The sequence below is a fragment of the Grus americana genome, chromosome 8 (assembly GCF_028858705.1).
Source record: "Grus americana isolate bGruAme1 chromosome 8, bGruAme1.mat, whole genome shotgun sequence".
Taxonomy (NCBI): domain Eukaryota; kingdom Metazoa; phylum Chordata; class Aves; order Gruiformes; family Gruidae; genus Grus; species Grus americana.
The window spans coordinates 20,312,578-20,323,233 of record NC_072859.1 but is presented as its reverse complement, the minus strand read 5'-3'; the positions used below and the strand labels follow the sequence as shown (position 1 = coordinate 20,323,233).

The following is a 10,656-nucleotide window of genomic DNA, read 5'->3' as shown; positions in this document are numbered from 1 at the left end:
TTTTTTTAAAGCAGAATACCTTGAATATTTTGAATATTCAAAATACCACCTCCTAAAACACAAAGATAAGTTTTCTCAAAAACATAACTTTACGCCAGTCATTTTGCCATTTTGTTGCCCGAAGGAATCGTGAGCAGTTTCCAGCAGCTGCCGGAGCCCAACTTCCCAGGCTGGCTCTGCCGTCCCGGGCTGGCGCCTGGGGTGTGCTTACTGCCTCGTACAGCAGCAGCTGACGGCTAACGCAACACAACTTCTCCTTTTAGAGCCTACTCAGTGCTCGCCCTGTGCAGCTGAGAAACCAAAATGCCTGCGGGATCTGCATGGTGTCAGCCTGCTTTGTTATTGCTTCTCTCCTCCGCGCCGCTGTGGGCAGCTGAGATTTCCTGCAGGAACGAAGATGGGGAGGCAGTCGATTGGTAAGTAAATACTGCGCAGGGGAGAAATGCTGGGTGAGTAAATAACGCTTGAGATTAAACCGCGAGAAGTAGGTGGATCGCTGAGAAGTAATGCCTAGCAATCACTGGTTTAATCCTGTTTGCCTGTGAGTAGTAGCTGAATTTTGCATTTGGAAAACCTAGCATAAGTTATTGAAATGTGATTTCATTTCACTGAACCAACCGCCCTACTGCGTTATGACTAACTGCAAAATAATCACGGTTTTACAGAGCGTTCGTGTCTCATCATCAAAGGGAGCGTAACCTGTGTTCGGGTGCCAAGGCTGCGCTCGCCGGCGGCAGCGCCGGGGTGCCCGGGCCAGGGCTCTGGCTCGGGGTTTGGCCGGCTGAGCCGAGCGGGCAGAACCTCCCTATCTCGCCCTCAACCTCGTCGCTCGTACCCGATCAGCAGCGCGGTGGGACTCGTCCCCTTGGTGCCGCCCCCGCAGGGATGCGGGAGAGCGCGGGGCGGGGGCGGCAGCGTGGGAAAGCGCCGTCTGCGCCCGGGGGCCGCGGGGCACGGGTCGCTCCCCGCTGCCGGAGCTGCCGGCGCGTTACAGCTGGTGCCGTCCCGCTGCCAGCGGCGAGCCCGGGTTTGGGTATTAAGTGATTAATTGGATTAATGCGCTTTGAAGATGAAAGACGCGAAGTATAATGACATAATAATATCCAGCCCAGGTTTAAAAAGTGAAACGAGGGCTCTTGAAGAAGAGCGCGGAAGCCTCTCAGAGATAAATACCAACCGATTTAAAAAGAAAAGTGTCTTTCTCATGGAGCGATGATTAGTTTGGATACAAGTGACAAAGAAGTAGGTGCTGTTCTTGCACGTCCCTTCCCTTGCACGCAGAGCCCGCTGCAGGGAAGGCAGGAGCTCCTCACGCCGCAGGCGGGCTACTCGAGCAGGGGCATAAAGCCGGCTTTGCTCTGTGTTGGGTAGCATCAAACATCTGAGGGTCCGGTCCATCCCTGTGACTTGTCACCCTTGCCAAGGCTCTTCTGGATAATGTCATTTTTTTCAGGAATCAGACTCTTTGTTGATGCAGCTACCCAACAACTTGGAGGTACAAGAAATTTCTCCACAAACCACAATTATTCCTTGCAGAATGAGTCTGTGTGTGCTAAAGCTAAAAAAACCCCACCAACCAGACCAAAACCCAGACAAACAAACAAAAAAAAACCAACAAAAAAATTTTTACCACTTATTTCTTAAATGAACGCAATTTTTGTATCCAAATTCTCTGAGAAATTCTGTGAAAGCTGTGACTGGGAGTAATTCACGCGTGTGACCACCAGCGCCTGGGACCCATTCCAGATGGGAGAGGGGGGGTGGTGGCTGCACAGGTAAAAACCTGTTCTCTTCCGCCAAGTTTAGCAAGGAGGACACGGGGGATTTCCTTTCCAATGTGCCATGATCAAATGAATGAGAAACTTGCCTATCTGCAGGGCTCATCCTAGTTTATTGACAAGAAATAGTCAACTTTTGCCTGATTCTGGATTTGGCTGCTGTGAGGCTGATGGGAAAACAGAACTGAAACTGCTGAGAAAAGCTTCCTCTTAACCAAAAGATGTCGATGCCCTTTCAAACAAACACAGCACTGCAGGTTTTATATTCCGACAGCAAGAGCTTTATGTGAGTTCCTACTGTTCAGTGGTTTCATCCTGCAATATTCCATAACTACTCATTATTAGTAGTCACGCACCCTTTCATTTGCCGCTAAGCCGGAGGAATCGCTTGCCTTATCTGACCTGATCCCACGCGTGGTGCCCAGCCGTGCCCGCAGGTCCTACCCCCACACAGCGCCTGGGCTGGCAAAGGCCTGCCCCGTGTTTTCATCCCGGCGGGAGCTCGTCCCGCCATCCTCACTGCACCTTGCGCAGGGGCTGCCGGAGCAAATGGCCATAGGACCGGCCCTCGAAGGAGGGCAGAAAGGCTTTCCTTTGTTCACCCAAACTCACTTATTCTCTGGGAAGGTTTCAATGCAAATGAAAGCCAAAACTCCGCTTTCGGAGAAGTGTTGAGTCGAGGACTGAAGCCATGGATGCACGTTGTTTGGGCTGGGGTTTGTGGGGGTTTTTTGGGGGCGAGGGGGTGAAGTAAAGATGTGATTAAGAAGTAAAGATGTGATTAAGAGGTAAAGATGTGAGTGATTGTAGTCAGTTTGCGTTCAGTCACGAGCAATGTGACAATGCTAATCGGGTATAAGCGGATTTGCTTTTCCTTGGTTCTCAGGAAAATAACTTTCACTCTGCTCCCACAAATGCCTAAGCTCTTGAGAAACTTCCCGTGCACAAGGAGCAGTGAAGACTTTTATACAACTTTAATTGCTAATACACTCAGCTGGCTTTCTGAAAGGGCCAAAACACACATCCACGGGGAACTGGCAAGCAATTCACTGATCGCTCACCTACGAGCATTTCCGTAAGCGTACCCGCTAACACGTGTCTGTCAGATGCACGGCTGTGAACGTGCCGAGACCATAAATCTTCCAATACATTTCAAAGCAGTTTGGAAAGGCTTCGCATACTAATTCCTGGATCAGCTCGTACTACTGCAACTACTGTTACTCCTCTCCTTCCCAAACCTTGATCAAGTAAAGGTGTGATCAAGTAAAGATGTGCCTCCTCGTGCGTGCACAGCTCTCCCCAGCCTTGCTATATAAATCGCTTCCTTCTCCTCTCTGTGATCTGTCATCAGCAACAAATTTTCCTGAGATATTTAAGGAACCTCGCTCACTCCGTGACAATGCAGGTGGATTACCAGGATCACCAGTGGTGTGCGTTTCTCTTCTGTCTGTACACGTACGTTTCCCACAGATTGAATGTTCCTCCAGCAAAATGCTTTCCTGCCACTTCTGACCTGCTTTCAGAGATGCCTTTTCTGACCGACTTGAGACTGTAAATCAGCGGGGCAAGGCGTACTCCTCCTGATATACTTGAAGGGTTAAGCACAGTCAGGCTGCATCTTTGTTAAATAGTATAGGATTGAAAATAAATCCACTCGGTTCTTACTATTGACATAAATAACAAATTACTCAAGTACAGCACTCAAAGAAAGTGGCTCGATTAATTGTAGTGCAATTAATCCCATGGACTTGTGCACTGGGAAAACCTGTTTACTTCATCAGGGACATTAATATGAATTGAGCCATTTACTGACAATATTGAGCAGTCTACGATTTTGAAAAGATTTGTGTTTCTGGCTAATGGTTTGCAAACATCTGGTCTGCGACAGTTCAGCAGAGTGCGAGTCTGTTATGAAAGGTACGGTTGGAACGTTATCATGTGGCTTCATACTTATTTTGTGGTTTTAATATGTATAAATATAACATTATGCATTTTTATAACTTTAATACATATTTTTATCTATTTCATATAAACTTACCTCATACAAAAACGTATTGGTAAGAGATGTCTAGGTTGACCATGAGAATGTCAGACTGAGTTTGGGACCTGGGGTTCTCTACCAGAACCAGGAGCAATAGGGATTTGGTGGCTAAACAGGACACCAAACCAGGTGTCGAACTTCAAATTCTCTCAGGGTACCAACAGCAGTCCGGCCACAGCAACGAGTTTGGTGCTGAATCGGCGTCCCTTGCTCGCGAAGAAGCACAAGAAATTTGCCTGCAGCTGGTACTGTGCTGCCAAACTGCTGCTGGTCCCTGCGCTGGGTCACCTCCTCAAGGCTGAGAGACGCCTGCACTGGTCCCCTCCAGTGTGGGCGTCCCCGGAGTCACCCTTCTCTCTAATCCTCAGGTGGGAAGGAGATACTGATTTACACATTCAGACAGGACGGCTGCAAAAACCCAACTGCTCTCCACTGTTGCAGGTTTGCTCTTTACAAGTTGCCGAAACACGCCAAAGGAGAGATTCCCGTGCTGGGGCTGGAATACATGTACATGGATGCCCTGGCTCCGCAGTGGCAGCTCGGTAAATACCTCATCAACATGACACAGGGTGCTCTGGGACAAACGCTGGAGCAGCTGTACGAGATGTACGAATCCGAGGCAAGTGACATTTAATTACCATTTCGTTACTACGCTTACTTGATATTACATGCAAATGAAATGAAACCAGCCAAAATAAGCATGTAGAGGTATGGCGGACCTGACTGACTAGATCTACTAAAACGCGTCAAAGGGAGCGTCTTGACGGCTGGGCAGATTATTTGTGGGTTTGGCCACAATCAGAAATTATCCTCAAACTTCTAATTTCTAGTCGAGCCTTTTGCACTCTTACAGTATTGCCCATCAAAAAAATGAGCGTTGGTACACAGTCCCTTTGGCTGCTTCTCTGCAATTCATGTTGAGCAACATCTGAAGCTGTGAACTGGCTGTGAACTCGGACCAGGGCCAGTGGTGACTACTACAGACGCTCGTGCTGAGCCCTCCCATGTGCATGTGTTTCACGCTCTGTCTCAAATCAAATCTGGGTTTTGCTCTCCCCCCTGAAATCACCGTGACCGCTTCAGCGGCGATATGCTGCTTGTTAGGCCTTTTTTTCCCCTCCGCAGTCAGACGCCTCATTTACATTTGCGTGAAGCGATTATAAAATACCACAAGATCTGCCTACAGTTGGTTTTTTACCATCTTACATGGTATTCTGGGAAGTCTGGGTGTGACCTTGCATTTCTGCTGTGGGTCAGTGGTAGGGTGTCAATAATTTATATGTAGAAGAGCTTCCCAGAAGTCAGTCAAATATTGGCAATCTGGTCGACTGTCCTATTCCAGGTCTCGCTGTAATTGTTTACAAAGTCAAGCGTGTCCCAACTCCTTTGAAGTTCTCTATTCAGGGGGAATAAGGTGCGGCCACATGCAAGTATTTTGCAAAAAAACATTAATTGCCTGTCCTTCATTAGAACACTTGTCTATTTTTCCTCAGCAAACATTTTGACTGCATCTGGTTGCTAAAAAAAGGCACAAAAAAAGGAGGGGGGAACTTTTTTGCAAGCGAGTGCCCAAGGAGCCCATGCAAATTGTCTCAGTGAGCATATTCAACCTCTTGAGGAAGGGCTACCGCAATGATTGAGAGAACTTCCACTTTGTATTAACCGGGACCCTAATGCTGAGTGTTCAAGTTTATTTTACTGTAACTTCTGCAGAGACAGTGTCAGCTGAATTGGGAGAAGGATTAGGCTCGTGATGTTCACACAGAGGAGTTCTGAATTCATTCTTCTGTTCCCAGCAGAAGACGTTCACTTAAATGCCTTCCTTTTACTGAACGTCATGTTTCAGAAATGTGTGTTTTCCTGCAGAGGAACAGCATTGCATATGCAATATACAACGACGAGGTCCCTGAATCAGACACTGGCGGGTGGAAAAGAGGACACACCAAAGGTACAGGGAGAGCTACTATTTTCTCCTTTCTAAAGTTGTGGATAGCATCTACCTGTCTGTCCGTCTATCTGCAGATCTAAAATTCCTGCCTGAAGCAAAACCGGAGAATGATTTGCATGATGCGTGGTTTGTTGTATGTGCTGCAGCTCCTGTTTTGGTCTTGCTATGCCTGTGCTGCATTGAAGAACTCTTAGGGCTCGCGGCCCCTTTGTTTTTAAGAGTTGAAACTCGCATAGCTCCTTTCGGCGCGTACAGACCGCGGCATCCTGAGCCCGATGGCACCGGCAGTACCAGATGTGAAAGGAGAGGCACCCTAAACATAAACCCCTCCAAACTCTCTCTGGGACAAGAAACTGCTGCCAAGATCATGGAAGTGCTAAAGTCTGTGGTGAAAGTAAAGCAAGGTTTTAACTAAACGTAAACATCAGCGGAGGTATAAAAGTTCCCCTGAGGAAGCAGGTGGGGTTTGCCCAGCCTGGCGCGGATGCCGGTATTTTCAGGGCTGTATTTCCAGGCTGCAGCAATGGGGACGGCCTGGAGCCCCAGAGCTCCCTGCTGCAGGGGGAGGCACAGCCCGTCCCCGCTGCGCCCCCGCGGAGCAGAATTTGGTCTGGGGAAGAAGACGCAGTGTTGATGGCGTCTGTTCCCCCTTACTCAGTGAGTATACGAAGGGAAGGAAAATGAGCAGTGGAGAGAGGGTCGCGGCCACGAAGGCATCAGACTTTTTGAAGACAAAGTTTGAGCAGAGAAAGGTTTTGAAAAGATTTTTTTTTTTCAAAAGAAGCACGGAGTCAGGCCATGCAGGAGAGAATTAATGCAATTTTAATGCAATATTAGCGTCTCCTATAATCCATTAATCTACTCTAGAGCCAGTTTACTGTAGACATTAACACATTGAAGTGTGATGTCTGCAGCAGCAAATCCAAAGCAGGACACAGCTCTATCGTCTCAGGGCTTTTTTCCTCCTTAATTCATTTATAATTACTTTTTTTTTTTTTGGACAGGATTTCTGCTCTTGAACAAATCACAGGGCTTCTGGGTGATTCACAGCGTGCCCCTGTTCCCTCCCATCCCTGAGGCTGGTTATGGGTATCCAGCGACTGGGGAGTCCTACGGACAGACGGCCATCTGTATAACCTTCAAATATGACCAGTTTACAGAAATAGGTACGAAAAGCTTCTCCCTAAGAAAGCCTTTGCCCCATCGCACCCCTCTGACTGCTTTCCTTGAGGCTTCGCCTCAAAAATTGCTTGATCTTGTCCCTTATTGTCAGATTGGGAAACCAAGTGGGGCCTGGAAACAGCGTTGTTGGCTTCAGTTATGTTTATCCAATGATTTCCCGTGCAAATGTGGGAAATTCACTTTTCTACTCTGTGTCCATCTCCATGGGGACTATTGGGATAAGAATAGTCATGAGTGCGTATCGAGGGTAAACTCAGTCCATGCATACAAAATGCTTTGGAAATATAAATGAGGATGATATTAATCATTTTTAACAGTAATAGCTCATTCAGCGGCAATCCTCTGTAGTTCTAAAAATGTAAGGCAACCACTGCTTGAGCTGGAGTAATAGCCTTGACTCCTCAGAAATAGGAATTATGGAATAAATATCACCCAGAATTTCCCCAGGTACTTTTTGCCATATAAAATACCAATACTAAAAATAATTAAAAAAAAAAAACCCAAATCTATACCCGTAAGATTCAGAACAATCTGACAGTGATCAAAAGGCATTACAAGAAGTCATACTGGCACGCTCCTTAATGCTTTTCACGCTGCTTTTCACTCTTTTCTCAATTGCAAACCTCAAATGATATTAATGAAACACATACGCTGTGCAAATGGCCAGGCTGGGCACAGCCCAGAGCTATCTAACCAGGGTCCTGTTTGTGGAAGCGCATCAATGCATGTATTTAGGGAAAGAGGACAAGAAAATGAGAGGCACACACTAATGCTTTTCCTGCTCCATCCTCCCAGCTTCTGGTAATCTGTGGTTCAGGGATTTCCTGAGCCGGAAAGACTGGAAAGTTCCTGATGAACTGGTCTTCCATGAACTCATCTAATGAGCCCATTTGTTCCCTGGCTCTTTACGATATCCGTGGCAAGGACTTCTACAGTTAAGCTGCGCGCTGTACAGAAAAGTAAATTTCTTCTGCAAATTCAATCCAGATGCTGAAAGTCAAGCTCTGTTCTCCCTAAAACCAAAGCGGACCCTCAGGCAGCTCTTCTGTTTGCATTTGGCTTGGCAACTGTAACTGCCTGGAAACTACTCCTGTAAATACGGACAGGCTTGGACTTACACGTGCCATCCGAGCACTGCGTGACTGCTTAGAGGCTTGAAGATGAGCACGGGGGAAGTGGCGGTGGACCGAGACCACCGGTTAACAGTTGTGCTAAGAATAATGCGGGGTAAGCAGATAAACCTGAGCGTAGTCTCCCAGCCAGTTTACGTGCTGCAGGGCCAGTCGGAGTACAAAGCAATTAAACATGGGTTTGGGTGCTAAAATAAGATACTTTGACACTGAATTCCTCCAGGACATAGGCTGTGAAGATTAAGAAGGATTTAGGTTTCCTTTCCAAGGCAAAACTTTACTCTCTTGATTGCTTCGCTTTAACCCATTCTAATTCTGCGTGTGTCTGTTTCTTTGGGTTTTTCTCAGACCAACAGATGCTGAGTTATAATCCAGGAATCTACAGCTGCTCCATCCCTAGCATCTTCCAGGCTGACCTCCCCAACCTGCAGAAGCTCTGCGCAGGGTCCAGGCTGCCCTTGGTCCCCTTGCGCCACCTCTCCAAGCTCCAGTCAGCGCACGGGGAAGCCTTTCTCCACTTTGCAAAGTCACACTTGTTCATAGATGGTAAGAGAACCTGTTGCTCTACCTATCGCATGTTCTCAGGCAAGAAATAAGCAATTAATATATTTTTTGACAATTAGTATTTTCTTTGAGGGGAAAAAAGAAGTTCAACTTCAGAAATAAATGTAACAGAGGGCAAGGAATGCCATCCCATCGTATTTTCTCAGCCCCACAAAGCAAAAAGATCTGGTCCTTCAAATGCCTTAAGGTGTTTAACAATGGGATGTTCAGAAAATTTATTTCCCCTTATTCAACAGCAACAACAAAGAACAAAAATGGGGTTTAGCTTATCTGCTTTTTTTTTATTATGAAGAAGGCTTGCATTTTTTTTCTGGTTTTTTTTTTTTTTTTTTCCTGCTCATTGTTTGTAACAGGTTTTCCAGGAGAAGGAGCAAAAGTGGAAATGAACTTCTGAAACAAAAGTCAAAATAAGGAGGGGGGTGGGGGGAACCCCCTCTGGCTTACTTTATGCATTGGAACGAACCGAGCCCAGTTTAGGTGATGCTTTCAGTCCCTTCTTAAATGCAGGAACATTACAGACTAATTTCCCACACCCCGTGTTATTCCCCAGATATCTACGTGGCCTGGATGGCTCAGGAACTGAAGACCGATTTGTTGGCTGAATCCTGGCAGCATTCCGGCCAAAAACTTCCCTCAAATTGCTCTCTCGACTACCACGTCTACAACATAAACCTAATAGGGACGCCGTTTAATTCCACCTTTTATTCCATTAACGATCATTCCAAATGGGCTGTTTCAAGGGAATACAAAGATCAGTGGACCTGCATCGGAGACTTAAACCGCGCTGCCGAGCAAGCCTGGAGAAGCGGTGGGTTCATCTGCACGCAGAACGAACACATCTACAGCGCCTTCAGGCGTTTGATAACCCACTACAGCAGTTGCACTGAAGCTTCCACCAGGATCTAAGGCACGATTCCTCCCAAACGGCACCGCCCCTCGTTACACAGAAAGCGTAGGAAACGTCTCCCTTAAATATTTCGCTCTGAAAACTGGCCCCGTGAGTTGCCAGATGTGCGGCACCTTCACCTCGTTAGCTATAAAAGCAGGCGGTTCGCAGGAAAATCGCGGCCGTTTCTCTCCACGTGCCGGAGCAGCAGGCTCTGCTCGGCTCTCGACCCAGACGCTGCCGCACGAGGCTGCACCAAAGCACATCGCTGGGAGCGACCGCGCACCGGCGTCCCCGGGGGACCTTGGGAGCGACGCTGGACACGGGCCGGGAGGAACAACAGAGCTAGGGGCTGGGCAGCTAGCAAGAGAAAAGTGCCCCCAGACGCTTCAAAATCGCCCCGTGTTGCAGGCGCTGTCGAGATCGGGCACAGCGTTTCTGCTCAGTTTGGGGCGAATCTCTTAAAGAGCTGACGTAACTGGATACAGCCAGGGAGACGAGCAGGTCTGTGGGCAGGAAGGCTTCATTTTTACCTGATTAATATTTAGAGAAGCAATGAGCCTTAAATAATTTGTAACCAATAGCTTGGGAGTATTTCTAGTGCTTTTATTCCTGTACAGCAATCTTATAAACAAATAAACATGTCTAAAATATGAATAAGCAAAATAAATTAAGAGCAAAACTGGTCTGTTTACAGTCTCCCTCTTCCGCCTTTACAGTTATTTGTGGTTGGTTACAATGTTTTATAGCTGCCGAAGGAAAAACGGAGACAATTAGGAGGAGAAAAAAAATTAGAAAGAAAAGAGAAGAAAATATTTGAAGGAAGATGTTATTTCACCTACATTTTCACACTACAACAAATGTGGCTGTTAACTTTCAATACCTCCAGTCTCAGGCTTAGGACTTGAAGTTTGCATGGACTTGCTATAAAGACAAAGAGAATTTGCAAAACACTCTTGGGTTCACATTTCAAAAGTGTATCTGTATTTAATATGTTCCTAAATATATTTACAGGGTTATATCTCACTTGTATTTTTTTTTTCCTGGATTGCTAATATAAACTCCAGCCTGAAGAGCTGGCTGTCCCGCTAATATTTCCGTTTTGCTGTGTTCATAGTCCATACCAC

The 10,656-nt window shown here is 46.8% G+C and overlaps 1 protein-coding gene across 1 annotated transcript; it reads left to right on the top strand.

Moving 5' to 3' along the window:
• Nucleotides 1-214: 214 nt before the first annotated feature.
• Nucleotides 215-10,211, top strand: DNASE2B (deoxyribonuclease 2 beta). The gene is made up of 6 exons (XM_054833889.1): nt 215-416; nt 4,261-4,438; nt 5,686-5,767; nt 6,772-6,933; nt 8,428-8,625; nt 9,194-10,211. The coding sequence occupies exons 1-6, from the start codon at nt 304-306 to the stop codon at nt 9,547-9,549; spliced, it is 1,089 nt and encodes a 362-aa protein (XP_054689864.1). The 5' UTR covers nt 215-303; the 3' UTR covers nt 9,550-10,211.
• The last annotated feature ends 445 nt before the right edge of the window (nt 10,212-10,656 follow it).

Bases quoted from the DNA above. Each gene is read 5' to 3' on its own strand.
- DNASE2B (XM_054833889.1), top strand. From the start codon at position 304: ATGCCTGCGGGATCTGCATGGTGTCAGCCTGCTTTGTTATTGCTTCTC. The intron at 5,768-6,771 runs GTACAGGGAGAG...TTTTTTGGACAG, and splicing joins GAAAAGAGGACACACCAAAG to GATTTCTGCTCTTGAACAAA. The intron at 6,934-8,427 runs GTACGAAAAGCT...GGTTTTTCTCAG, and splicing joins TGACCAGTTTACAGAAATAG to ACCAACAGATGCTGAGTTAT.